Consider the following 27,303-nt stretch of genomic DNA (forward strand, 5'->3'; position numbering starts at 1 on the left):
TCTTCTGTCTTAAAGTTCATTGCTTCTTTCCTTTGTCCTCTCCATTTTACTCTGAATACATCAAGGTTTTATTTCACGTTTTTCTCAATTCTGAAATTTTGATTTTGTTCTTCATCGCTTCTGTTTCTTGGCTGATACTGTTTTTAAAATTTGTTTCAAACATCCTTGTAATTGCTCAGTGAAGCATTTTTATACTGGTTGCTTTAAATTTTTTGTCATATATATATTTTTTTTAAGATTTATTTGTTTGTGCATACAGAACTGGGGTACAGGCCAGAGGCTCAGGGGCGGTGAGAGGCTTCACCAGAGACAGAGTGGGGAGCAGAACAGGCAGATCTACGAAGTACACTGCTGAGGGAAGCAGCGGGCGGTCAGGAGAGGTCTGGCTCGCCATGTGGTCTCCTCCGGGGCAGGCGGCAGGCGGGAATCGAACTCATGCGGAAGTGGCTTCAGATTCTCAGTGCTGTGCTTTAACCCGCTGCGCCACCAGGGAGGGCCTTGTCATATATTTTTAACATCTCTACTTGGTATTGGCATCTGTTGATAATCTTTCCCTCCTAGAGTTGAATTTTTCCTTCTTCCCACTATAAAGAGCAATTTTCAATCCTGGACATTTTGAGTAATATGAAAAATTGGATCTTATTCAAACCTGTTTTAGTAGAACTTCTCTGACACCACCAAGGATGTCAGGTAGAGGTCAAAATTCAGCTTCCTCTGCTGAATTCCTCACAGCCTCTGCTGCCACCCTCAGAAAGGGAGTGGGTGACCAGGCTCCCTGCTAAGCCTCTGGAGGTCACAGCCTGCATGGGAGAGGGAAGGAGGCTTTTTCCCTCATGAAGGAGCACAGAGCTGCCAGCTGAGGTGAAAGTCTTGACTGTCTAGCAGGCCTCCTCTGACACTACCCTGGCAGGAAGTGGAAGTCTAGATTTCCCACTCAGCTTGCCTGAAGGTGGGGTTAGTTTTTTCTGTGGTTTGGTTGGAGTAGAGTGGTCTAGTAGTGTTCTTTCTTGCTAAGCGCTCCTTTACTGACCCTTTGGTTAGAAAGAGCAGGATTTCTTTCTTCCTTTCCTCCCTCCTCCCCTTCCATTCCTCCCCTCCACTTCCTTTCCTTAGAGACACAATAGAAAGCTGCTGCTCCCAGAGTAGCGAACTCTTTATTAGTAACCAAGATACAGAAGGATAAATGACAAACAGGCACTTCTTAGCTCTCTGAAATTTTTGTAACATACAAAACAGGTGTGAAAGATACTTAATCTTGATACTTTCCAGTATCAGAGTGGGTGCTGGCAGCTAATGATGCTGAGAGGGCCCCTTCTGAGACCCTGAGGGAAGGTGCCTAAAGAAAAGCTGGAGGCAGAGCTGAGAAAACATCTTCTGTTAGATTTAGGGTCGTGAGTTCTGCCCTGGGACACAAGACACCCGAGACCATGACATTTTTTCCTGAAGGAGCACTTGAGAGTAATGTATAAACCCCTGGGAAGGAAAGACAGCTGTGCCTGCAGCTAACTTGCTGTGAGCTCGAGCAGCTCCTTCCCAATGCAGAAGGGAAGCGTAACTGCTGCCATAGGTGCCGCGTTGAGTCCTCTTCAGACTCTGGTTTCAATGAAGAGGGAAAAGAGAACAGAATATGAGCATGCCCCTTTTAGTCCTGGGTTGGGCCCTTCTCAGTGGTGATACATTCTGTTCCTGAGAGCTGTAGCAGAACAGGTGCGTGAAAGTGCCTGTGTGTGTGAGGGGGGCACGCACATGGATGGATGGATCTCTGTGTAAGTCTGTACAACTTTGGGGTGGGAGGCTCTTGGGTAATCACTGTTTGTAAAATGGTCCCAGCAAACAACTTTGTAAAGGCAATTAAGGTGCAGAAGATTGTGGGAGAGCTCTCTGTGGTGGCCAGGGAGAAAGGTTTCCTGCTTACACCACCCTAGAACCCACCCTTGATGGAGATGCCAGAGGGTGGGTTCCCATCTTGTACCAGGCAGGGGTGAGCGCATGACTACAGGCCTCTCAACTGATGAAACTGAAAAGCACCCCAGCCACTCGGGCCTATCTCTGGGGACTTGTCACAACAGGGGTGAGCACAGGCAAAGAGCTGGAGGCTCAAGGTGGGATCTCCTTGTGCTGGGCAAATGACAGGAGGAGTCAGCTGGGCAGCAACGTCCTAAAGCACATTTAGGAACCATGTGGAAGCAGCTGCCTGGCGGTTCCAGGGACTCAGCAGTGGCCAGCACGTGGCCGAGGAAGCCAGCTCTGTCAGCCAAGATCTGTCTCCCCCTGGAGACTCCCCTTCACCTTTTCCTACAGTGATTCAAACACAGCTACTGCCTGTTCTTATCCTACACAGTCCTCATGTAGTGAAACTGCACCGTCAGATGTCCAGCTGTTAGTGCCAGTTGGCCCTGGTTTTTGCTGTCTGGCTGATAGCTCAGCAAGTGGAAGTGCCATGTGCAGCCATTGAGTCCATGCAACACATGCGATGTGGTGCCTAAAAATGTTCAGTGGCTACAGATGTCTGTGCAGCTGGCACTTCTGAGAATTGAGGAACAAGCAGGACCCCCTTACAACTCCAGGAGTGCACACCCGGCCTCAAGGCAATCTTCAGGGCAGGGACAGGGCCTTGGCGAGGCGAGTCCAGAACCAGGACTTGGTGCAGGGGTTGGTGTAGTCACAGACAGTGATGAACCGCAGGATGCTAGGGAACTCTTTCTTCATTGGCTTGTACTTGATGGGGATCAGTCGCTTCTGATGGGCACCTGCAAGCCAAGAGGCACAGAACTGGCACCACACCTCTCCCCCACAGTGGGGCAGGGTCATTTTCTAGCACCGGGATTAATGGCAGTGCGCTCCTAACAAACACCCCTGACACATGTTCACCCACACAGACGGCACAGGTGTACACATACTCAGCTGTCCAGAAATTCCCAGGAGTTCTTAGTGCTGCCTACATGGCCCTTGGTGAGGGAAGACTGGCATCCAAAAGCTTCACCCACCCACTCCACTATTAAAAGGGCAAGGCTGAGTTTACCTGGAGAAAGGCTGAGTGCGAACTTGGTCTGGAAGTCACATTCCTTGCTTTGCAGGTAATCATCGGTGACCACCACCACCATGCGGCGGCACCTAGGCGAGAATGGGCAGGCTGACAGATACCTGCGATTCAGTTCAGCAGACCCCCGGGAGCGGACTCAAAAGGACCCCAGTGTCTGCAGGTGTCAGATAGGGCCCAGCTGGGAAAATCCCAGCATCTGGATCCCTGAGTGGGTTTCATGCACCCCCATCCACTTGTCCCCTGACCACCTAACCAACCTTTTCTCAATGAGCTCACTGGCAATGGACCAGACACAGGTGCCAGGCAGGACATCACGGTCGGACACACACAGCTTCAGCCGATAGTCTGTCTGTTCCAGCTGCCGGATCATCTCTTGTACAAACTGGATATCATTGGGGCAGTAGCAGATGAAGGCATCAAAACGCTCAGGCATTTGCCCTGGGTATCGCACAAGGGGGATGGTCAGAGTGCTACAGGAAAGCTGAGGAGGAGCCCCACTAGAAACCTCCAGCCTAGGCAATCTCAGTCCTGGACCCTGCACCAATCCTGAAATGGCACTACACGGAGTAAGAGCCCGTCTCACAAGACACGAGAGGAAGGATGAGTGCCCCCACCCCTGTCCTGGCGCGAGTCCTAGGTTCCTGAGAGTGTCATAGCAACCCAGAGGTAGGACTCTTGTTCCCATATCTTAGGTAAGGAAACAGGCTCAGAGAGTTTGGTGACTTGCCTTAGGACCCTGGCCATGTGCTTTCAGTCCCCATACTCGTAACACAATGGCCCACTTGCTCCATTTGGCCCAGAGGAACAGCATTGGGCCCTTACCTTGGGGATCATCTAGGGTAGTGATGCCCAACAGCTCTGGGGTCTGCGGGATACTGCTGTCCACTGCAGCCACCTGTAAGGGCTTCTCAGACTCCTCCTGTTGCTGCTTCAGAATATACTTTTGGCAATCCTCCTCTGTGGGAAAGAGATGAGAGGCAGTAGTAGGCTCCCCAGGGGTGTCCCACACCCCTACCCATCTAGTCAGTATCCAACCCATCCCAGCTCCTTGGCCATGTTGTGCTTCAGGGCTGCTCTGACTCACTGGTGTCATCCACGCCTGACAAGCCTCAGAAGCTGGGCTCCTACCTGGCACTGGCCCTCCCAAAGAGATGTCAGTGCTGTTCTGGCCATGTACAAGTCACTGAGGAGTGTGTGCTTCTGTGCCCCTTTGCCTCAGCCCTCTTCCTAGGGCCCCTGCGAATGGAACCTAAAATATGATTTTAGGATCCACAGCTGATAGGAACAGGAGGTTGGGCAGGCAAGAGTGGCCCAGAATACTAATGATTTTTTGCAGTGAGGGCAGAGTCCCCAATGCATATATATTGTGGCAGGAGGGGGTGCATTTCCCACATACCCAAAGTTTCCAGTCCTCTACCAGCCCATTGCTCTGCCTGGACAATACAGCCCTCCCTTTTCCCCAACCCCCCAGACTCCCTATAGTGACCCTGGCCCTACATGAAAGCCTTTGCCTAAGTTGTCTCTCTCCCGACTCTGACTCTGGGAACCTGGAGCCTTGAGCCTTAAGCCTTCCCATCCTTTCCACAGTCTGTCATCTCACATATTGAAAGAGGGAACTGGTTTCTCACGTTTCCCCCTCCCAGGCTGCCACCAGCACCCTGAAGCAGGAAACTGGTCTTCCCCATGGGAGACTGGATGCTGAAGATGGTGAAATTCGGTTCCCCCATCAGTCACCTGTCCAACCCACTGAGGCCGGGAAGGGGTCGTCCTCACCTATACTGGGCACCAATTCGACCAACACGTCCTCACGGCCCATCTTGGCGAGGAGTTCCAGCAGGCGACCCACCGAGGCGCCGGGGCGTCCCTGCCAGGCTTCCAGCAAGCAGCCAGTGGGGTCACGTTGCGACTCCAGCTGCCGGATCTCCAGGTACTCAAAGCCCATCTCCTCGGCCAGAGCCGTCCAGTCTGCCGCCACCTGCGTCCGAACATTCAGAAACAGCGATAGGCGGCGCCGCACTCGCATGTTGAGCGCCGCCAGGGGCAAGGAGGACATGGAGGGGGAGAGGGACTTAGACCCCGCTACCGGACCCTCGGCAGCCATGGTCAGCCGTCAGGAGCCTCCAGACTTTGCCGGCCAGCGCTTTGCCGGCCAGCGCTTCCTCCTTCCCCTACGCAACCCACACTCCCCTTCCCCGCCCCGCCCCAACCACCGGTTTCGCTTTCCGAGAAGTGCCGCCCAGCCCCACTGATCTGGAGTCCCAGTTGTGCGGAGATGGGGGCGCCCCGCCTGCCTTCGAGGTCTTGGGAAACAGGATAGGAGAAACAAAGATCCACCTTTTGAGGTCTGGGGAGCCCACGGACCTGACCTGTCTTTAAGAGACTGGTGGGGTGGGGAAGGCTGGGGTTTGTAAGAAACTGGGGTCTCGTTCTTTTCGAACATGTGGAACAGCATTCGTTGGATCCTCGGCATCCGAGAAGTTTATGTGTCCTGCGTTAGAGGATCAGGGGAACGGATCAAGGGAGAGAAGCACTGGCTTTCTCCACCCTCATCTCTTGGGAACACACTATCCTGCTCTAGACAATTTGAGGAGGGGACCCTCTGTGCACTGCGAGGTGGAGTGGAAAAGGGCACCCAGCCTTCTTGAGTCCTAGGCATGTCACGCCTCACCCTTGAAAATTGGAGGGCAAGATCGTAAATCGGAGTTGGAGATGATAGGGTGCTCTGGGTTCTGGTGACGGGGGAAGCACAGTATTAATATCCAGGTTCTCGGGAGACACACTTTGGGAGTCAAAGGGGCACCTGGCCTTGCTCTTCAGCACAGTGCTGACCTGCGGAGCCGTGGCTTGCTCATTTACCCAACGGATACTTATTTGATCACCTGCTAAGCATGAAGCATTTGCAGGTACCCTATATATAAGACCCTCCTTGCCTTGGAGGGAAAGTGGGGGAGGTGAACACTAATAAAATCATCCCCGAATGAGTATAAAATTGGTAAACAGAAGGGTGCAGTGTTCTCTGCAGATGGGAAGCTTGTCACATCTTGGCACCGTTGTATAATCCATTCTCCCCTTAGCTCCGAAATCTGAATGTCCTGTCTTCTCCACAAATCTCCCAAGCTTGTCGGAGTCGGTCTCTGTGGGTACCTCGGATTTAAGTGGGTCTCCGAGCTTGGGCGCTGGGACCCAGGGGGTGCAGAGCAGAATGGGAAGGGGGAAGAGGAATTGAGAGAGCTCGGGCCTCCTCCGACCAGAAGTAGCAGCCGCGGACAGAGCTGCTGGCAGCCCCGCCTTCGTTCCCGCCTTCGTTTGGGTGCGGGTCGTGGTTGAGGGACAGTGGAAAGGGATCTTGGCAGTGGCGCAGCCAGCTAGGAGAAATCAAATCAGACTTAGCCATTCCGCCGCGGATTTGGCGGCAGGCGGGGCCTCCTGTGGAAAGATTTCATTTCTGGGCAGGTCTTCAGAAAGGCTCACCTCCTGGTTGGCTGTCGTGGGCTATGGTAGGCGGGACTTTGGAAAGAGCCAGATTTAGGCGGTTCCTAAATGAGGCAGATGCGGGTGGGGGCGGGACCTCAAGTAGACCCGCCTTCTGGTTGGCTGTAAGTGAAGGTGGGCGGGACTTTGGGAGGGACGGCGCATCAGTCTCGCGGGATTGCGGGTGGTGTTTACGCTTCGGGTGCAAAAGTGCAGTTTTGCGCCTGCGCGGAGGTGGGTGTGCAGCTTCCCGCAGCCAGTTTTCGCGGCCTGGTGCGTCCTCCGGGTGGAGAGGCGAGATGCGGAGGCTGCAGGTGGTGCTGGGCCACCTGAAGGGCCAGCCGGGTTCGAGCCCGGAGCCGGCGCTGCAGGTCAGGCCGTGCTGGAGCGGTGCCCCGCAAGGGTCCGCCGCGGACGTGGTGGTGGTGCATGGGCGACGCACGGCTATCGGCCGAGCGGGCCGCGGCGGCTTCAAGGTGAGGTCCCTCGGCCTGGCGTTGGGTGTGAGACGGCGGTCGGGGGCAAACCATGCTTTTGTTGGTCTCCATTATTCTCCTTGGCGCACGAGATGGCTTCGACCTAAACTGTGCCCCTGTTATCTCTGGGGTGGGCAGCGGGAAGTGGGGTCCCGGGAACTCCGTGTACCGCGGGAAAGGGATCACCACACCTGCGCTTCTGTTGCAGGATACCACCCCAGACGAGCTTCTCTCGGCTGTCATGACCGCGGTTCTTCAGGATGTCAATCTGAGCCCGCAGCAGTTGGGGGATATTTGCGTGGGTGAGCACACTTCCCAGGCCCTAGCTTGGCCCTTGTCGCCTAGCCACCCCGTCAAAGCTCTCTTAAGAATTCTCCCATCAGGTGTTTTCACCGACGGAAGTGTTAGCGGACTGCACACAACTGAGTTAATAGCCGCTTTAAAGCTAGATCAGTCTCCCCCTCCAGGCACACTTTGTATCCCCTTCAACACGTTCTGCTTGTTAAGCATGATAGAAAGCAGGGGTCTCTATAGAGAGGCGCTGACTAATGCAGACGCTCTTGGCTTTTGAGGGGGCATTAAAAACCATCTAGTCCAGCCCTTCATACAGTTGGAGAAATTGACGCCTGGAGAATTTGCAGCAGAGCTTGAAACTAAGTAAGGTCCAGGGTCTTTTGACATTCAGCACAACCCTTTTTCCTGCACTCCTAACTTCTCTGGCCTGGAAATAAAATATGGTTAAAGTGTTTAAATGAGTGCCACCCTAGTTTGCAAATCATTGGTCCACCTCTGAGTGCAAGCAGAGCCGGGCAGAGGACACTAGGGGTGGTGTGCAATTGCAGAAACTCGTTTCCCTGACAGGACCAGTTCGTCAGACTTTTAAGTTGTGCACTGATTCTTTTCCATGTTACCTTTAAAGCCAGGCAACATGCCCAGAGTATTCTGATACGGAAAAGCAGGATGATGGTGAGGGAGCTTGGGAACCTCAGAATGCCTAATGTATGACCAGGACAAGCTGCTAGATAACTGGCTTTCTTTGCTCTGGACTTGGAAATCTCGGAGCTTAAAGAGAACCTGCTAAGGCCTTTTCTCTCTGAAGAGGATCTGAAATGTTCTTTCTCTAGTATTTACTGTTTTTGTGTCAGAAAATCACCAGGCACTGAATAATGGTTTGTTGTCCACAGGAAATGTACTTCAGCCGGGGGCCGGGGCAATCATGGCCCGAATTGCCCAATTTCTGAGGTAAACTTTTCCAATTCTAGCTCTGGTGTAGCCATTTTGACTCATGAGTGGGTGCATACCCCAGGGAACTCAGCGTGTGGGTGGGAGAAGATCACCTTAGCTGCCAGACCTGGTGGCAACTCTGCACTCAGGTCCTCAGCACTCTGCTTTGGTGGATCCTACCTTTCCCCTACTTAGAAGAGATGTGTTACACAATAGGAGAAATAGGCCCTTTGGGACTCGAGTGAACGCTCTCTGGGTGTTGGGTTTTAGCCAGTGTGCTTGTTGCTTTGCCTTTTTTCAAGTTTGGACTCTGCACTCTTAAGTCAGGTAAATAACCAACTTGGCATGATGAGGAGTGATTGGCCTTTTTCGCTAGTTTAGCAAGCTGGACCTCCTGGCATTCCCGTCAACAGTGTCTTAGAGACAGGGCAGAACCCTGAAGCAAGGGGTAGCTCAGGAAGCCCCAATAAACCTGCCCTTCACCATTTGCTGTCCTGAGGCCGAGGAAAGGCACTTAAATTACTTTCACGTGTAGCTCGAGTGACCATTAGCTTAGTACTCCCAGCTGTCTGGAGAATAGGACCATCAGCAGTGAAGAAATAGAAAAACAAGCAAACCTGTAGGGACTGAGATTGGTTCAGACTGCTTAGCTGGCATTCATGGACTCCCACGGCCCAACCCAGGCTTGTCCAGCCTTAGCTCCCAGCTGCTTGTTTCGACTGACCCCCTTTCAGCCAGCCTGCCTGCTGCTGTCTTCCCTATGGAATTCTGGCCCTACTTGGTCTCTGCCACAGCTAAATGTGTCCAGTGTTTCCTCATTGCGGCGTGACTTCCAGCCCCATTCCTTCCACTAGTTAGCCACGTGCTCCTGGTGGTACGACTTGACCCTCTGCCCTATGACTTCATTCTCTGCTAGTTGGTTTTCCCTTTGTTGGTCATGAGTCTCCGTGGGCACTGTGTTACAGACATGTCCACAGCCTTCTGGGGCCTCGTGCTGAGTAGGTATTCCGTGAACATGGGTGGGTGAGGTAGGGGGTGGTGAAGTGGCACAGGGCGGATTCAGTATCAGTTAGGGCAGGCAGATAGAGCCCCAGAGCCCTCAGTGGGTTTATCAGGCTTTAATGCTCAGGGAACCGGGTACACAGGTACACCAGGCAGGGAGGCTGGCATGCAAGGAGGCAAGCGTGGGCAGACAGGCAACCGAGTCTCCCGGCACCCCCGTACCACCGTTACACTTCTCTGGGCACGCTGGAGTTCTCGTGTGGTCTCGCCTCTCCGTAGTCACGCAGCGCATCCTCCCGTAGCCGCCCCCTGAGTGACGCCGCCCTTATAGGCCTGACTTCTGGGCTCAGGTGTGCACACTTACACATGCCCACGCCCTGCTCCAGATTTCCAGGCTCATGTGCCCACGCCCCCAGGCATCTTCTGAGTTAATGCGATCAAGGCCACAGGTGATCGCCACTGAGCCTAGTGGCCTAAAAAGCCTGACCAATTCACTTGCCTTACAGGTGGTAACTAGATACTAGGGAGTTGGGAGAAGTGGGAGAGTTCACCGGGCTGCATGGGCCTGTCCAACACAGAGCGACTTGAGCAGAGTGGGACTTGGCATTTGCTCAGGGCTTTCCTACCCTGGCTATATACCCGAATCACTGGGGTGCTTTCAGCCCCTCATGGTCTGAGTTCATGGGTCTCGGGAGGGCTTAGGGATTTCCTCAGGGCTTTGCAAACATGGCCAGGGCAGATTACATCAGATGGGCAGCCCTATTAGCTTCCATAGTTCAGGACCAGTGTGAATGCCCAGAACAAGTGATAACAGAACAGACAGTCTCCATCAGAGCTCTTCATCCAGCTGGGAACAGGCTTTACAGGGAGAAAGGGAACATAAAGGCCAGCCAAGTGGTTACTTGTATGGGAGGGTTTCTGGCCTTCATGCTTCACATTTGTTTTGCTCTGGTGCGCTGTCCCAGTAACAGGCTCTCCTCTGGTACTTGGAGGGAAACAGCTGCAGTTTTCATTTTTGAATTTGCATAAAGAAGGCTGCCTGTGACTCAGCTAGCCTTCCCTTGCCTTTGGGCTGTGCTTAGCCTTGGGAAAGGAGAATCACAGGATGGAATCACAGGCCCTATAGAAGTGGGCTCTACCCACTACAGATCTGGTCTGGGGTGGGGCCAGGGCGCCTGGTCTCTGCCCTCCCTGCTGGCAGCTAGATAGCTAGGAACGCAGGCCTGCTCTCCGTAACAGTCTGGCTAATGCTCTGGTCTCTCCATTTCAGTGACATCCCAGAGACCGTGCCTTTGTCCACTGTCAACAGACAGTGCTCCTCGGGGCTGCAGGCAGTGGCCAGCATAGCTGGTAAGTTGTGACTCCATGGGTTTGGGTCAGCAAAGTCACTGACTGCTGGACAAGCAATACTGCTGAGAGGCCTCTTACCCACAGAGAGGAAAGGAGAGCCCCTTGCTGCTGCCCCACACTTTTTGTGGACATCCCTGGGTTCCATCTCTAATGCTGGGGCCTAGTCCTGCCTAGAGACCAGGTGGGGAAGAGGCTCCCCTGAACCCAGAACAGATGGACTCTGGTGAAGGATGTTTATGAAATGCTTTTGTTGCAGGTGGCATCAGAAATGGGTCTTATGACATTGGCATGGCTTGTGGGTAAGAATTTCTTTCTGCCAGAGTTTATTAACCAACTTGCAACAAACTAATTTTCACCTCCCGAAAGGCCTTGATTTAGAGATTCTCCTTTAGCCCCTTTAAGCCGCTGGCTGGGAGTGGGGTCCTGCTTAGAAGTCACCTCAGCCTCTGGCTGCTCTGAAGTGCTCACGGTCCCAGCACTGACAGGGAAAGGAATTGGCCTTTCAGAGCTTTCCCTTTTTTTTGAAATCTGTCAGGCTGGAAATGTGGGTGTTTTGAGGAACTACAGCGCTTGGGTTTCCTTATGAGGCCCTCGTTGATTCTTGAGACTCTTGAGAGAATTACACTTTCGGCTCCCAAAAACTATGGACAGCTGCTCCTGTGTAGTTAGTTGTTTCATGGTATCACAGCCTGTCCTCTGGTCCCCCATCCTGGTACTAGGACAGAAACTTCAGTTGCCTGTGGGGTTCTGAGGGGCATGGTCAGGTCTGTGGTGGTTTGCCAGTGTCAGCTGTGCTTCAGCGATGGCGGCTGGGATGGAGCTGCAGCAGTTGTATTGGGCAGTGCCTCCGGGAAGGGCAAGAGCCCAGGCCTGCGTGGGCACCTGGCACTGGGGGCAGGCCGAGGGAAGGGTTGGCAGGACCAGGGAGGTGAGCAGCCCCAGGGTTTGGACATGCTCTGCCTTTCAGCTCCTCTTTACACAACGTTTGGTTGGGAGCTTGCTGGCCACTCAGGGCTGTGCCAGCTGGGCTTGCCGTCATGCCTGCAAGCATCAGTAAAGCCAAAGACCATACTGCAGGGACTTTGACTGGGCAAGGGTCACTGTCCCGTGTGCCCTTTGTTTTCATGTACCCCTATTTTTCTGGGGAAGAAAGTACCTTCAGATGAAGGTCTGGAAATTTTATGGGTCTCCTAGAGGCCTTTCTGAGGCCTCAGACAGGTTGGGCCATGTTACCTAGGGTGTTATGGTTCTCCCTCATAGGTTCTGTCATGAAGAAATGGCCCAGGGCAAACTGGTTGTATGTGGGCTCTGGAGCCAGGCTACCTGAGTTTGAATCCTGGACAAGTGACCACGGACAAATTACTCACCTTCCCTGAGCCTCAGTGTCCTCATGAATAATGTGGGGATAATACCTTCAGCCCTGTTGAAGTTGAGGTTAACAACACCTGACAAGGCTGCAGCTCATGTGGTTGAGCTCTGATGCTGGAAAGGTCCAGGACAGTGCTGGGCACATGAAAGGCATTCAGACAGGGCTGTCTGTTAGCCCCGAGGCTGTGATCACCCTGACCTGAGAGCATGCCTTCCTCTTAGCACTTCCACCTCCCTGCAGGGCTCTTTGACCCGTAGCTTGTAGTTACTTTGAAAATACGTCTCTTTCCATGCCTGCAAGTGTGGCTGCCGAAGGCAAGGCCTGTTTGTCATGTGTGCCCCCCCCCCCTCACCGTGGCCAAACACTAAGCGTCTTCCTGAGGGACTGTTGATCGAACGGTTGGCTGCAGGTTATAGTGGGGAAGCCAGGCCCTGCCCAGAGTGCACTGTGCAGTGCTGCCCTGGGGTAGGAGCAGAGGGAGAGAAGTGGGCTCAGTAGCCCTATAACCCAACTCTGCCTTGCTGGCCAGTGCTTTGTGTGGGGCTCCCAGCCAGCCCGTTGAATTTCCTGGGGACTCCTGGGTATTTCCTAGCATTTATCAGGTTGGGGGAGTCCTCTTAGTAATCACCTTCTTCCCTTCCTCCTCATCAGGGTAGAGTCCATGTCCCTGGCTGACAGAGGAAACCCAGGAAATATTACTTCTCGCTTGGTGGATAAGAGGAAGGCCAGAGATTGCCTGATTCCTATGGGGTGAGTGCCCACTGGCCTCTATGTGCGTCCTTAGCATCCCACGGGGCCTGAGGCAGGGATCCCAAAACCCGGATTATTACATGGTCGACAGTGCCACACCTTGGCGTGCTGTGCAGCGGTTCAGGGGATGGGACTTGGTGCGGCCCCTCACTTCCATTTCCTTAAGCCCCCCGGGCCCTCTGTGCTCCGGGTTTCCAAGCATGTCTGTGATCTCACCCACCCTGAGGGACTCATTCATAGCAGGGATGATGGCAGCTGTACCTCATAGCCCTGGAGACCTACAACATTGCGGTGGGAGGCTGTTGACTAGTGAATACTTGCTGGCAGCTGCAGGGCAGAGCACATTGCATTTGCATGTGTCTTAGATCTTCAGTGTCACCAAGCCCTTGTGGGCAGGGGCTGGCGCCACAAGGAGGTGGAGAGGGGCAGTGCCTTGGCTGCTTTCACATCCAGCCACTGCCAGGATCTCCACGTGAAGCTTTTAAAGTTGGCAAGGCCAGGCTGGGACTCTGGCTCCCGGGAGGAGGCTAGGTCTCCTGCAGTGTATGAGAGCCTAGGTGTGGCTGCCCTAGAGAGAACTTGAGTCACCTCAAGTTCCCAAGATGCCTGATGCCCCCGGGATGAGTGCCCACTAGTGTGTGTGCCCAAGGGAGCACTGTCCTTGAGGTGCAGAAGGAACTGGGCTAGAGTAGCCTTCTAGAGTGCCTGTCTCTGGAGTCTGAGCTTCCCAGGACATGCCCCCACGGCTAGATGTCCAGGCTGGAGCCTGGCACGGGGCCATGGACACTGACCACACACACTGACCACACCCCCATCTTCTCTCTCTGTGTTCTAGGATAACCTCAGAGAATGTAGCTGAGCGCTTTGGCATTTCACGGGAGAAGCAGGATATGTTCGCGCTGGCTTCCCAGCAGAAGTGAGTGCTGCTTGGGGTGGGGTGGTTCCAAGCACTGGAGAGAACAGCCCTTGTCAGTTTGGGGCCATCCTAGCCGTCGGTTTCCAAGCTGCATTCCTCTCAGGAGGGTGAGGGGCCAGGGCCCCAGGGTGCCCTATGGCTGTGTGCAAACCACGTGCCTCCTAGGTGGGCCTGTTCCCCCGTCTAACCTCAGGGTGCATCATGAGGCCTCTAATTGGCTACAATTGCCGACTGGACTTAGTAGCTACTAGCTGCTCTGTATAGCACAGAATGTGGGGTTGGTGATGCTGGGGACCCTGGCATCCCTGCTTCTGGGACTCCTGGATCTGGGCTATTGTACCGAGGAAGACAGGGGCTTGGGCACCTGAAGCTGACAAGCCTCAGCTGCCCGGAGAGAGGGTAGCAAAGTAAGGGAGGGGGTCTGGGCCTAGGGGTTGTCACCCCTCGGGTTGAGCAGCCACCTGAGAGTTGGTGAAAGCTGTGGGTTCCGCCCCATGGGAATGCCCCAAGGTACTTAAATCTGACCAATCCCAAAGATCGCCCTAAAGTGTTGTGCATTAGGCTGTTCAAATAGTTGTTTAAACTATCTGGCGAAACTTGGGGAAAATGGGAACAGATGAAATTGCGCCCTTGGGCTCCAGCCTCAGTTTAGTACAAAGAGCAGAGCAGGCTGCGTCCCTTGAGCAGGGCTCAGAGAGGAGCCACCAGCCCCAAACCTCTTCCCCTGTGGGTTGGCCAGGGCCTAACTATGAGGCAGCTGGTGAAGAGGGCCGGTAGCTTTGGGCCTCGCACCCCCAGGGTGATGGAAGTAGGAAGGGGCCCACACCCTCAGAGCTCCCCCAGGGAGCCGCATTACACCCCTGCATTTAGCAGCATAAGCTGGTGAGTCTGCCCCGACGGGCGGGCAAGGACTTAAGGAGTCTGAACTGGAGTCTCCTTTTGCCGGCAGGGCAGCCAGAGCCCAGCGCAAGGGCTGTTTCCAAGCGGAGATTGTGCCTGTGACCACCACAGTCCACGATGACAAGGGCTCCGAGAAGAGAATCACGGTGGCCCAGGATGAGGGGATTCGCCCCAACACTACCATGGAGGGCCTGGCCAAGCTGAAGCCTGCCTTCAAGGCGGGTGGCTCGACCACGGCTGGTGAGACTGAGCTGGGGGTGGGGTGGGGTCACAGCCCGAGAGTGCTCTCTGGGAGCAAGGGGCAGACCAGGCCTCCACACGCTGGGCAAGGGAGGGCTGCGCCTCGTCAGCCCTGCTCTGAGGCCACCTTCCCCTCTGCTTTGCCTCCAGGAAACTCGAGCCAAGTGAGTGATGGCGCAGCTGCCATCCTACTGGCACGGCGGTCCAAGGCAGAAGAGTTGGGCCTTCCCATCCTGGGGGTCTTGAGGTCCTATGCGGTGGTTGGAGTTCCCCCTGATGTCATGGGCATTGGACCTGCCTACGCCATCCCTGTCGCTCTTCAAAAAGCAGGTAAGGTGGCTCCTAGCAGGTGCCAGAGCTTGTGGGTGCTAAGATGAATGTAGGTCAGCTGGCACCATTATCCCAACCCTTCCGACCCACCCATCTGGAGCAGAGAGAGACTCCAGGCAGTCCCTGGATGGGCCGGGCCTGGGAGCCCTGCTAGGGCAAAGTGGTCGGCTCAGTCTTACCCCCTACCTGCAGGGCTGACCATAGATGACGTGGACATCTTTGAGATCAACGAGGCCTTTGCAAGTCAGGTGAGCCTTTTTCTCCACATGGTCTGGGTCCGGGGTGGCCCAGCAGGAGGTAATGGGCATGTGATCCAGGGGCCTCCAGCTGACGCTCTGCCTCCTCCCAGGCTGTCTACTGTGTGGAGAAGCTAGGCCTCCCCCCTGAGAAGGTGAACCCTCTGGGGGGTGCAGTGGCCTTGGGTCATCCACTGGGCTGCACCGGGGCTCGACAGGTGGTCACGCTGCTCAACGAGCTGAAACGCCGTGGGAAGAGGTAACGCTTCTCCTGGGAAGCGCCTGAGTGGGGCACGTAGGTGTGCAAACAATCCCCTCTGAACTGATTCAGGGGCGCGGTCCAGACAGGGACCCGGCCCACAGCAGGCACTGCCACCACGTGTGCGTGCCAAACTGCGTGCCCACCAGGTGCCCATGAAAGCCGGGGTCCATCAGCTCAAGCTGGTTTGGGGCGCTTGGCGGCTGAGCTGCTGCCCTCCGTGTTCTCACCCACCCGCTTTGCCTTCCCAGGGCATATGGAGTGGTGTCCATGTGCATCGGGACAGGCATGGGAGCCGCGGCTGTGTTTGAGTACCCCGGGAACTGAGTGCGGCCCCGCCAGAGACGCTGCGTGGCAGCCCTGTGTGCCCAGCGAGAAGCGACACTACAAACGGGAGGCCTCGTGGGGACATGCAGCACTGGTGGTGGCAGCCGGCAAACGAAGGCATCGCACCTAGTTGGGAACTGGACACTGCTGGCGGCCTGGGGAGGGGCTGCCCCGTCTCACTGGGCCAGCGCCGTCCCGGGTCACAGGGCCCCCCTGTCATCTTGGGGGAAGGAGCCTCATGGCGAAGGAACACTCTAGACGTGTAGTAAACGTGCTAGGCACAGCTCGGTGCTTGTGCTCCTTTCCGAGGGCCGCGCCGTCTGCGTAGAGATTCTTAACTGCCGTGGTCTTTGCTGGGATTCTCTTGTGTGCCCTTGCCCAGCAAACCTGTGCCTTGGCACTGGACCATGTTTATTTCCAAAGCTGGGTGGCTGAGGGCGGAGCCTCAGAGCTGGTGGGGTGACACGTATCTCTCATCATGAGAGCCTTGGCCCCTCAGGCGTAGGGTGCAGACCTTCTCACCGAGGGCGCCTTCCACCGCCAGCGTGGACTCGTATAGCTGACTGCTCCTGTGGCGAGCGCGGCTCGGGTTAGGGTGCGGCAGGCCAGGGCACTGCCAGGGTGGTTGGGAAGGGCCATACCTGGCAGTGAAGAAAATCTGCAGGGTGATGGAGGTTGGGGGTGCGTTAAGTGATCTTGCCTCCAGCAGCCCACTTCTTGGGGAGACGCTGAAAGCCATAGGGTCCTTGTCCGGCTGGCCTGCCCAAGGGGAAAGGAGCACACAGAGGGCTGGAAGCTCTATGCGCCTCCCCGGGACCCACACTGCATCTCAGGTGCGCAACCCTGGGACCACCGGCAGGAGTCGCTGCAGGGCTCTCCCAGCGAGCAGGAGGGCCCGACTCACCCATCAGCACGGCCCAGTAGCTGCGGCACCTGCCCAGGTTCAGCAGGGAGACCTCCCGCACCCGCCTCTGGTCCACAAAGCAGGTCCCGAAGTCCACCCAGCTGGTGGAGAGCTGCAGCTCAGGCACGGCCACGATGGCTCGCAGGGGCACCACCTGGTGGGCACACTTGAACCTGGCAGGTGGCCCTACCCAGGCCACTGGCCACTGAGCTGGGTGTCGGGCCCAGGGGGCCACCAGCAAGTGCTGAAGCCTCAGAGCACCAGCATGTAAAACAGAGGCTGCTGCTGGGAGTCTGCGGGGAACGGCGAGGGGGTACCAGGTGTGTACCCTGACACCCTCTCAAGCTCTGGCTTCTGCTCCCTGGTCAGGCCACCCTCTTGGGTCCTCTCCTCCACCACCATCCCCAGCCCCCACCATGAGGCCTGGTCCTCTGCACGTCTCAAGCACTGGGCTGTCCCCCTTTGCTGCTGCATGTTGTGGTCTGGTGGCCCCCATCTGTGGTACCCACCCTGGTCTTCAAAGCCCCCCGTGAGGGGTGTTGTCCCTCAGCTGTCTCACTGTCCCCACCCATCAGCCCCTTCCCTTGCTGTCCTTCAGTGTGAATTCTCAATCAGGAGACTTCACCCGTCCTCTCTTCATGAAGCCTTCCCCGATTTCCCACCCTACAGTCTCACAGGGCTCTGAACTCCCAGAACGGGTGAGATGAACCACCATCTCTCCACATTTACAAGGCCTCTTCCAGGCCATCGGGCCAGGGCTCCTCTTACTTCTGAGCCACTTGCTGGCGTCTGTCCTCTGACCCCACCAGAACAGAGTCCTGCCTAGTCCCCCCGCCTCACCTCGGACAGGCCAGGGGCTCACCTGGGTGGTCTGGTTGCTGTACTCTAGTAGCAGAGTCTGCGTAAACACCATCTCTTTCTCTCCACTGGTGCTCTGCTGAATGTCCACTCCGGGCAGCATCTGGTCAGCTGGGAGCTTCTGATAGGAGAGCAGCTCCAGGGAGAGGGAGAAGGACACATTCACCTGAAACGTGGACAACGCATCACCTCAGGCTGAAGGTGCCCACCCCCCCCCCATCCCAGCTCTGTCCCCCTCCCCTCCCACCACCCCAGCAGGGACACCAAGGTCCGAGGGGAGACTGTAGGGCACCCCTGACCAGCATGTTCTCCTGCGGGCGAAGCACCAGCTGCTGGCTGGCCACTGCTGTCCCCTCGTCACACTCCAGCTGCCGGCGGGGGCTGGGAGCTCGCTTCCTGGGGCTGGCCCCGTCTTGAGAAACAGAAAACGGCTTGGCGACCAGGAGCCGGAAGCAGTGTGGGATGTCCGTGGTGTTGGTAAGCTTCAGGTGGTGGGTGGTCACCCATTCACTCAGCACCTGGGTGGCCAGAGGTGGAGCTGGAGCTCTGTTTCCCTCTTCCTCTAGTCCACGGCTCAGATGAGGGAGGTGGGGAGGGGACTCGGACTCTAAGACCCGTGCCCTAGGGGGCCTTGAGGTGCAGTGGGCAGCACACTCACCCCAGAGTCAGGCTGCTCAGGGATGAGCTCACTGGCCTGGAGCTGGAATACCACGCCGCCACCGTAGTCTGGCTCCACACTTAGCCTGCCGAGGGCAGGTGCTGTTAGAGCAGGTGGGCTTTGGGAGCCTCACGGTCACCCCCTGCTCTGCTCACTGACCCTGGGCTCACGTACTGCTTCCTCCCGCTTCTACCCTACTCCCAGCCGCCTAACCCGTCCCATCGGGGGCTTGTCCTGGGAGGGTGCATGGGTCAGCCGCCGACTGACTCACTGTGCAGGCCTCACACAGCTGTGCAGGTCCAGCCTCAGGGGTCCCACGGCGAGATCCTGCAGACGCCGCCGCCTCCCTGGCAGCTCCCGCTCCACCTTCCAAGAACTAGCCTGATCACTGGAGGTTCCCGAGCTGAGCAGGCAGTGTGCCCCCCCAGACTAGCCTGGCCGTGACTAGTCCCCCAGGCCAGGTGGGCTCACCTCATCGTCCAAGCTCATGAAGCCCAGGGCGTAGCCCGTGCATGCCACCTTGTGCAGGACCTCGGGGCCGAGGACCGGGGGTGTGAAGGAGATGCAGATGGTGCTGCTGCCCCCAGCGGGGACCACCTGGCACAGACACGTGGCTTCAGCACTGGCCTGTGCCCACGGCCAGCCTCGGGGCTTGGCGAGGCGGCACCCAGCCTGCCCCAACTTACCACTTGCTTGGGGCTGATACTGTACAGGTGGTCTGAGGGCACCCCGTCGTGCTCCCGCAGGACAACCGAGATAATCTGCATGGCCCCATCTCTGGCACTGGCACTGCTCTCGGCCTGCCATCAGAGTTGCTGAGGCTTGCGCTGGCTCGAGGCAGCGGGTCACACCTCAGCACACAGCCACTCTGCCCCTCCCACTGCTCACAGACAGGCTGGTGTCCTGGCTGAATTCCGACACACTGGGACTTGCGGACCAGAAGAGGCTGCCACTCTCGGGGGTCTTGGGGCATGTGAGCTCATTCCCGGCTTGGTCCAGCAGTGGGAAATGTGGCCCATAAAACACCAGCAGCTCCAACAACTGGTCCTTCTCTTCTTCCGGAACATAGGTCTGCCAGTCCAGGCGGATGTCTGGAGACAGGCGGGGAGAGGAGTAAGGCCAGCAGATGGCTCTCTGGCTCTGTAGCACCTGAGGCCACCTGTCCCACACTCTGGCTGGGGGGGAGCCTTGACTCCTTTCAAATGCCACTTGCAGGCATTTTTTTTTTTTTTTTTTTTTTTAAAAAAGGTCTCCAGACTGCCATTTGGCATTGTCACCTCTAAGCTCCCAGGACCACGAGACCAACTCTTCAAACACACGAGTCCAGGCAGTCTGAGATCTCTCCAGGCCTCTGCTCCTGCCCCGTTTCTGACCACTCTGGGCGCTCTGAACTGTGTGTGCGTCTCAGCTTCTCCCCTGCCACCCACCAGCCCGTCTGCTTTCCTTCCCAGCAGGGCTAATCTCAGGGGTACTTGAACCCATTTGCCCCCGTTATATCCACTTGGCAAAATCTAACCCAGGATGAACTGAACTGATTCTGGGTCCCACTGGAGAAAACCCCTCACTTTCTGAACAGCTTACCACACCCATAGATCTATCCCCAACCTAAATGGGGCCTGCACTCTGGTAGACATAGATAAGCAAGGGTATAGCTATCGAGTGGTGATTCTCTCCTTCCTTACCCAAGGAGTTAAAGTCCACTGTGCCAGGCCCTATCCCAGTGATGGCCAGTGGGGAGCTGCCACCACTCTTGCTAAGGCCAGCACTCCAGCCCTCCCCCCGGCCCTCATCCTGACACCCCAGGACAGGGGAAGCCTGGGCCCGGCAAAGCAGCCCAGACACTCAACACGTGGCCTGCCCATGTCCATCCTGGCCCATGGCAGACTCCATCCTGTTTCCTGTGAGCCCCAGCTCCTGGCACAGCACCTGGGTTGTCACTGACTGAAGGAAAGCAACGAGAAGATGCGTTCCCTGCTAGTGGCCGTCCCTATGCAAAGCAACCCTGACGTGAGCAGGGGAAATGGTCCCATGGACCCTGGGAGACCCAAGGGCTTGACAGGGGCCGGTCCTATCCTCAAGGATGGAGTGATGCTGCCCATTGGGCCCTCTACCCTCACCCAGCAGCCACCTGGACTCATCTGCCCTAGCCGGAAACCCCACGACACAGCCTCGCACCAATGCCTGTTTATCACGCATCTCACCACAGGGGCTGGAGTTGTTCAGGCGAATGACTCGGGTGACTGTGTCTCCTCCAGAGACCTGGGTGCGGAACCTGCAGGCAGGAAACCAGGTCCCAGGAGGCCGCCGTCAGCACTCATCTCGTACAGGGGCTTGCTTCAGAGAGGAGGGCCGGGAGGGGGCCCAAGCAGGAGGACCCCACAGTTGCCTGGCGTCAGAGTCCCTCAGCTACCCTGCACCAGCCGCCCAGACCCCAGTGAGGTGCACCAGAGCTGCCGCTGTCCTTGGGCCACGCTGACTACTCACTACATCCACCCCCAGAGCCTTCCTGGCTATGGAGGGGGCAGCCACGTCCCCTGAGGCCTCTCTCCTTCAAGGCGGCCCTGTCCTGGGCTCTCCTGCTGGGTGGGACCCAGTGGCCCTGGGCCGGCTGGGCTAGGTGGAGGCCAGGTTTCCAAGAGCAGAGGGGGCGGGCACCTGACCACAGGCTCCTTCTGGCACTGGCCAGCCATGGCGTAGGTGGTCCTCTGGGAGCTGATGGGGCAGCCCACCACTGCCATATGCACCGGGATCACTGTGGGCGGCAGGTCTCCCACCTGGGAACACATAGCGTGACACATAGCGTGCCTCGGGCGCTCTCATCACCGGCTGTCCCCACATTCCCTGGCTCCCCGCTCCCTCTGCATGAGGCCTGCCCCTCTCCAGCCCCCCAGCCCTAGTCTCTGATGCTTGGGCCCAGGTTGCTTGCCCCAGACACCACAGTTCAGTGGCATCACCTTTCTACCTGGTGAGACTGGAGAGGCTGAGGGCCAGGTATTGGAGGAGAATGAGCCTGGAGGCGGGCTGGGCCAGCTCCCCTCCACCCCAGACCACTACCCGCCTATATGCCCTTACCGTGCAGACGAGGTTATCCCAGTATTCACCCCACATGTTGGCACAGCCTGTGATGTTGATGCTGAGCTGCTGGTGGCCCCCCAGCATGCCCTGGGGAACCTGGGGAAAGAAGGCAGCTCCCTTCCCATGGGACAACATGCGTTCCATCAAGACTGGGGGAGAACCAGGCAGATTCAGGATCTCAGATGCAGAATTGAGGTTCAAGCACTCAGATGTTAGCAAAGCTACCCCCCTCCCCCACAGCCTCCCTTGGACCAGCAGAACACTCCCTGGGAGCACACCTGGCTACCTGGGCCAGCTCTCTGAGCTCCCGCGGAGCCGGGCATTGCCCCCTTCGGAGCCAACATCCCTCCCAGCTCAGTCAGGCCCTGTGCCTGAACCTCACACCCTGGCCGGGGGAGGGCCTCGTTTAAAAGACAGCACCATGAGATGGAGGGCCTCAGTCATCACGGGACCCTGTCTGGAAACACACTGGTGGCCTCTGGTCCTGGTTCCCTCCCTGGCAGCATCTGATACACATCCTCAGAAGGACACTTCAAACCCTGTCCCACTCTGGGGCCCTTACCCTGCTGCTCCCGCTTGGCCAAGAGCTCTTGAGTACGCGCCGTCTTCAGCAGAGTCAGGGGCAAGTCAGGGCTTTGTGAGACAGGACACAGAAACAGCACCAAGCTGCCGGGTCCTTCCCCAGCCCTGAGCCGCCAGCATCACAGCAGGTGCCCAGCAGAGGGAGGTGGCCCTGCCTGCTCTTCCCAGCCTGCCCCGGAAGCTTCACTTTCTCCTCCACCCTTTGCTCCCGCTGCCCCCTGGCACGCAAAGCATCCCAGCTACAGGCCACCCGCCAGCCACAGGAGTTGCCGTCTAAGCAACTAAGGGGCTGTAGACTCCCCTGGTGACCCCTGAGAGCACCCAGGCTCTGCCCTGCTGTCTCTTGCCCAGCCTTCTGGGCAACTGCCAATTTCTGTGGTGTAACTACTTTCACCCTGGCTGACTTCAAGTTACAGCTTTGCAGAATGCCCGAATAGCTGCTGGCTGGCTCTCCGGGTGAGTGCTAGCTAAGTCTGCAACACAGCTTGTGCCACCATGGATGTATGCGTGTGTGGCTCTTGGTTTGCCCATGGGCCAGAGCAGCGGTGCTATTCTTTCTCATCTACTGGGTGTCCCCAAGGGACCTCTTGCTCCCTGACCTCCACTGTTCCCGCACACCATGGGCTCTCACACTGCCACCCCTCTGCCCACACAGCTCCCTCTGGCTGTAGCATCCCCGACCCTGTTCACAGGCTGAATGCTGCCTGGCCTAGCAGCAGCCCCACACCTCGCAGGCCAGGCCTCTTCCACAGGTCTTCCCCTGGGCCTGGGAGGTGGGCAGCAGAAGCCACTGTCCATCTGTGAAAACATGCTCACACCCCTCAAGGCAACCAGCCTCCAAACACCTCAGGCCCAACGGGGCAGGCCCCACCGGCCACAGCTTCCCCAGAACATCCTCTGAAAGCAGACTTACAGGCTGGGCTTCTGGTTTATGTTGTCTTGGCTCCCAAAGAACTCAAACTTGAGGGTGAAAGGGGTCTGAATTGGGGAGTAATTGGTCAGAATGAGCTGGCGAGTCACACGGGTCCTCAACGGCACTGCTGAGCCAAAGTCCAGGCGGTGCTCCTCGGGGTGACCCGGCCACAGCTCTGCGATGGAAACACTGCCCATGGCCATGGGCACTAGGTTACATGCCAGCCTTGGGAGCCACCATGGGTATCCAGAAACCAGGTTTCATCTTTGGACTCTCACTTCATTCATTGGAACCCCACCAAAAACCCCCTTACTGGCTATTCATACTACCAAGGAGTTTCAAACTCCCCACAAATTCTCCCTGTCCCAGAACACACAGGCCTGTCTCCCACTTGCTGGGTCTCCTGTGGAAGGCCCAAGGTGCCTAGAGAGCCCTGTCCTCTGAAATCTCCCTGCCTGGACAATGCACCCTCCACACACAGGCCCAGGATGGGGCTCCACAGATGTGGTGAGTGGCCACCATGTCACTGTTGCCTTTTCCTGGCTGTAGGAATTGGCTGGTACCAATAGTCTAGTACCACAGTGCCAATGCTGGCCCTCTGTGTGGTCGCCTCAGGCCTGGCCCCAACTCTGGGCTCACCTGTCTTCAGAGCCCTCGGGAGAGATGGTGATGGCCACTTGCAGTCCCCGAGGCTTCCCAGAAATTCCCAGCACCAGAGGCTTCTTCATGCCAGACACATGGCAAGGCAGGGCCAGATCGGTCAGCTCTTCCTACAAGACACCCGTCCAGGGTACACCACTACAGGTAATTCCCAGGGCTGGGCCTCAGAAGATGGCACAACGGTCTTCCACAGCACAGGTATTTGTTGTGGGGGGGGGCCTCGAAGTGAAGGCCTTGACTGCTCTCCAGGTTCGTCCTTGTGGAAGGCCTTCTCAATCCCCCCAGTGAGCCACCACCCTCAGGCCCAGCCTGTTGGCCCACACCCTGCTCCCCAGGAGACCCTGCCCCTTCCGCAGAGCTCCTGGCTATGCATCTGCCTCAAATACTGGGGCATGTCCGTATGAAGGGAGACCTCTTCACAGTGGGCTTCTGGAGAAACTGCACACTTATCCTATAACACTGCTACCATAAAAATCCAACCCCTTCCTGAGGAGCTCTATGACAGGCCTGGGCCCATCTGTCCTTCTAGAAGTCAGGGCCAACTGTGTGAGAAAGCCACTTTCCTTGGGTGGGATGGGCATCTTCAAGAAAGAGATTTCCTTCCCACAAGAGCCACACAGAGATCACCAGGGACCTCACAGCCTCTTCTGCCCTGACGGTCTTCCTGGGGGTCAAGCCCAGGAAAAGCGGCACCTCCAGCAGCACCAGTGGCATGGGGCCTGCCCTGAGCAGCAGCTCTACACTGGACATCTGGGCAAACTGCAAAGCAGGTGACCACCTGTGGCCACCAAAATGGCCCGGGGAAGCTGACACTGGTGCCATAGGTGAGCCACGGCCAGTAGATTTGGGGCACAGCCAGGCCTGCTCCCTGTGTCCCACAGGAATGGAGAAGCCAGAGCCAAAAGAAAAAGCCTCTCCCCCAGCACAAAGATCAGGTGTGGGCTCTGAGGCGGCCCCTGTGCCTGCACAGGTGTAGAAAGTGCCATCCCGTCAGACCCAGCCCCCAGCTCACCATGGTGTGAGCAGTCAACTCCAGGTCGAGCTGGCACTCCTCGCTGGGGCCCAGCGTGCCTTGTCTGGGGGAGATTCTTGCCGTGCACAAGCTTGCTTGATGTCCCAGGAGCTGGCAGACACAACGGTGGGCATGTTGTCATGTGCCGGTCACTGAGGACAGACCCAGCCCAGACAGTGCCCAGCCCCGTTGCGTGGCCCATGGGAGATTCCCTTCCCTTTTCTCCAGCTAGACCACACATCTAACGGGGTGCCTCTGAGGGGCCAGTGGATGGGGAGCAGAGGGCAGCAGCCTCTGATGCACCAAGTGTGGCCCTCCTCTCCCATGGCCCCACAGTGAGGTGCCAGAGCTGTGTGGACCATCGTGGGCAAGGCCGGCGTAAAGGTCTACCTCGTTCTAGAAACTCCTGGGGCAGAGCAAGGAAAAACCCCAGCAGAAGCGTTTCCCTTAGGAGAAGCCCAGCTTTTCCAAGTACTGCGGGCTGAGGAACAGGCACGGAAGGGAGCCACGTGTCTGTTCTGGGGGCCCCCAGGGAGCGATGTCCCGCAGCAACACATCCCTTGGCGTGGAGAGCTCGCTCACCTTGCCCCAGTGGAACTGGGTGGGCAGGAGCGTGCCATTGATGAGGGTGACGGCTGCCTTTGCGGGCACGCCCAGGTAGAGCTTGCTGACCTCCACCTGGCTGCTCTGCAGGTACACGTAGGGCAGCTGCACCTCGGCATACACGGGAAGGTAGCTGAACACGGCAACACAAGGCAAACTAGTCAGAAAGGAAGAAGCAAAACTGTCCCTGTTTTCAGGTGACGTAACATTTTACTTTGAACATCCCAATGAGTCTGTATTTTAAAAATCCTTAGAACTGAGTTCAGCAAATGTACAGGGTACAAAATCAACACACAAAACTCAACTCCAGGCTAGCAATGAACATGTGGAAGCCAATTAAAAAGGCGTTGCCATTTCTAGTGGCAGATATCTGGGTAGAAGTCAAATAATGCATGCACAGGACTGGTGTGCTGAAAGCAGAACTCTGATGAAAGAAACTGATCCAGCCATTCACAGAGAGAGCCAGTGGGTCATGAATTTAAAGAGGCAACACGGTGAAGATGTCAATTCTCCTCCAAATGGCTCTGTAAGTTTGACACAACTTTTATCAAACTCCCATAAAAACTTGTAGACAAAGGCAAGTTTATAAAATTTGTATGGAAAGACAAAAGACACAGAATAAGAAAGTGGAAGGACCCCACTGTGCTGTGGGCGCTGGGTCTCTAGAGCTACAGTCATCGAGACAATGGTGGGGGAACAGACGCTGCTCAGCAAAACACAGAAACCCCAGAAACTGACCCACACCAGTATGTCTGAGTTTTTGGGTTGGGTTTTATGTAGGAGAAGTGGCATTGGCATTATTTTGCTTTTAATTTTAAGCTACTTTTAGATCAAGATCACATGCAGCGCTCTCTCTCTCTCTCTCTCTCTCACACACACACACACACACACAGCCCAGAGGGATCCTGCACACTCTTGGACTGCACCTCGTGGTAACATCTTACATAGCTAAGTGTCGTATCACAACCAGAAGATCAACGTTGATACAATCCAGCAATGTCACTCAGCCCTCACACCAAGCTGACACGCACTCAATTGTGTGTCTTCACTTCTGTGCAATGCTGTCGCATGGGTAGAGAAATATGACATCACCACCAGTGAGACATAGAAGTGTGCCATCACAAGGGCACACAGAACTTGATGCAACCTTTTATCGACACAGGACATGGTCACTTCTTGCTCCTCCTCCCTTCCTTTCTCCTTGTAACCACTGATCTGTACTTCAGCTCTATAATTTAAGGATGCTATATAAAGAAAGTCATTCAATATGTAACTTTTTTTTTAAAGAATTTATTTTATTTGTACATACAGAACTGGGGTACAGGCCAGAGATGCAGAGGGTGAGAGAATTCACCAGGGACAGAGTGGGCAGCAGAACAGGCAGATCGACGAAGTACACTGCTGAGGGGAGCAGCGGGCAGGCCAGGAGAGGTCTGCTGCGCCATGTGGTCACGGGGCAGACGGGAATCGAACTCATGCGGAAGTGGCTTTAGCTTCTCAGTGCAGTGCTTTAACCCACTGCACCACCAGGGAGGGTGGGCCCTCAATATGTAACTTTTGATATTTACTTTTTTTGCCAAGAATTCCTTAGAAAGCCATCCATGTTGAGTGTATATTGAGTGTGTTGACAATGCTTTTTCATTGCTGAGAAATATTTCATGATATGGGTGAACACTTTATTTAAATTATTCACCCAATTGCAAAAAAAATTCAGTGGGGGAAAGATAATCTTTCCATTAATGATACCAGAGGAATTCACTATCTACAGGCAAAAATAAAACTTCTAGTACACCTCACAACTTAGATGAACATTAATTCAAAAGATATTATAAACTTAAGTGTAAAACTATAAAGTTTTTAGAAAGTGATAGGAGAAAATCTTTAGGACCCCAAAGCACAATCCTTAAGAGGGAAAATGCAGTAAACTCCATCTCATCAAAATTAAGAACTTTTGTCCTTTGAAAGATTCTTTTTCTTTCTAAAGACAGAATTATTGACTGGGAAAAAAAAATTAAACCACATATAGAACAAAGAGGTGGTTTCTAGACTATATAAACTCTTATAATTTGAGAATAAAATAATCCAATTAGGATATCAAATTGTTAAAAAAGTTCATCAAATAGGGCCCTCCCTGGTGATGCAATA

General features: G+C 55.8%; 3 protein-coding genes across 8 annotated transcripts in view; 1 reads left to right on the forward strand and 2 right to left on the reverse strand.

Annotated features, from left to right (window-relative positions):
• Positions 1-1,143: 1,143 nt before the first annotated feature.
• MYD88 (myeloid differentiation primary response 88) lies at positions 1,144-5,205 on the reverse strand. 2 transcript variants are annotated; one of them, XM_004676310.2, is made up of 5 exons: positions 4,817-5,205; positions 3,866-4,000; positions 3,301-3,481; positions 3,023-3,114; positions 1,144-2,750 (listed from the first exon to the last, which is right to left on the reverse strand). In XM_004676310.2, exons 1-5 carry the CDS (start codon positions 5,142-5,144, stop codon positions 2,596-2,598), a joined length of 891 nt encoding a protein of 296 aa, XP_004676367.1. In that variant the 5' UTR covers positions 5,145-5,205; the 3' UTR covers positions 1,144-2,595. The 2 variants fall into 2 exon arrangements, with proteins under 2 accessions (XP_004676367.1, XP_012590475.1); XM_012735021.1 differs by lacking the exon at positions 3,301-3,481 and having other exon boundaries at positions 2,730-2,750; positions 4,817-5,167.
• A 1,516-nt stretch (positions 5,206-6,721) lies between these two features.
• ACAA1 (acetyl-CoA acyltransferase 1) lies at positions 6,722-16,176 on the forward strand. The gene is made up of 12 exons (XM_004676312.2): positions 6,722-6,990; positions 7,199-7,292; positions 8,175-8,232; positions 10,487-10,566; positions 10,823-10,865; positions 12,587-12,685; positions 13,521-13,601; positions 14,551-14,741; positions 14,892-15,071; positions 15,264-15,319; positions 15,421-15,566; positions 15,818-16,176. Exons 1-12 carry the CDS (start codon positions 6,814-6,816, stop codon positions 15,891-15,893), a joined length of 1,281 nt encoding a protein of 426 aa, XP_004676369.1. The 5' UTR covers positions 6,722-6,813; the 3' UTR covers positions 15,894-16,176.
• Positions 16,177-16,239: 63 nt separating this feature from the next.
• DLEC1 (deleted in lung and esophageal cancer 1) overlaps positions 16,240-27,303 on the reverse strand; it is a 44,735-nt gene continuing 33,671 nt past the window's right edge. The window contains exons 20-37 of one of the 5 annotated variants that reach the window (XM_004676634.2): positions 25,138-25,291; positions 24,556-24,666; positions 23,523-23,653; positions 22,884-23,072; positions 21,951-22,021; positions 21,386-21,537; positions 20,969-21,087; positions 20,515-20,585; positions 19,202-19,404; positions 19,000-19,113; positions 18,785-18,910; positions 18,585-18,679; positions 18,314-18,398; positions 17,955-18,173; positions 17,660-17,821; positions 16,798-16,951; positions 16,535-16,652; positions 16,240-16,462 (exon numbers count right to left, since the gene is read on the reverse strand). In XM_004676634.2, the coding sequence (XP_004676691.1) occupies positions 16,339-16,462; positions 16,535-16,652; positions 16,798-16,951; positions 17,660-17,821; positions 17,955-18,173; positions 18,314-18,398; positions 18,585-18,679; positions 18,785-18,910; positions 19,000-19,113; positions 19,202-19,404; positions 20,515-20,585; positions 20,969-21,087; positions 21,386-21,537; positions 21,951-22,021; positions 22,884-23,072; positions 23,523-23,653; positions 24,556-24,666; positions 25,138-25,291 (2,398 nt within the window). In that variant the 3' untranslated portion in view covers positions 16,240-16,338. Of the gene's footprint in view, positions 16,463-16,534; positions 16,653-16,797; positions 16,952-17,659; positions 17,822-17,954; positions 18,174-18,313; positions 18,399-18,584; positions 18,680-18,784; positions 19,114-19,201; positions 19,405-20,514; positions 20,586-20,968; positions 21,088-21,385; positions 21,538-21,950; positions 22,022-22,883; positions 23,073-23,522; positions 23,654-24,555; positions 24,667-25,137; positions 25,292-27,303 lie in introns of those variants that run through there. The other 4 variants (XM_012720310.1, XM_012720309.1, XM_012720307.1 and 1 more) reach the window with 4 other exon arrangements.

The sequence above is a fragment of the Condylura cristata genome, unplaced genomic scaffold (assembly GCF_000260355.1).
Source record: "Condylura cristata isolate star-nosed mole 26May11 unplaced genomic scaffold, ConCri1.0 scaffold00004, whole genome shotgun sequence".
NCBI classification, from domain to species: Eukaryota; Metazoa; Chordata; class Mammalia; order Eulipotyphla; family Talpidae; genus Condylura; species Condylura cristata.

Bases quoted from the DNA above. Each gene is read 5' to 3' on its own strand.
- MYD88 (XM_004676310.2), bottom strand. From the start codon at position 5,144: ATGGCTGCCGAGGGTCCGGTAGCGGGGTCTAAGTCCCTCTCCCCCTCC. The intron at 4,001-4,816 runs GTGAGGACGACC...TCTTTCCCACAG, and splicing joins CGAATTGGTGCCCAGTATAG to AGGAGGATTGCCAAAAGTAT. The intron at 3,115-3,300 runs GTTGGTTAGGTG...ATTCTCGCCTAG, and splicing joins AGTGAGCTCATTGAGAAAAG to GTGCCGCCGCATGGTGGTGG.
- ACAA1 (XM_004676312.2), top strand. From the start codon at position 6,814: ATGCGGAGGCTGCAGGTGGTGCTGGGCCACCTGAAGGGCCAGCCGGGT. The intron at 6,991-7,198 runs GTGAGGTCCCTC...CTTCTGTTGCAG, and splicing joins CGGGCCGCGGCGGCTTCAAG to GATACCACCCCAGACGAGCT. The intron at 15,567-15,817 runs GTAACGCTTCTC...TTGCCTTCCCAG, and splicing joins CTGAAACGCCGTGGGAAGAG to GGCATATGGAGTGGTGTCCA.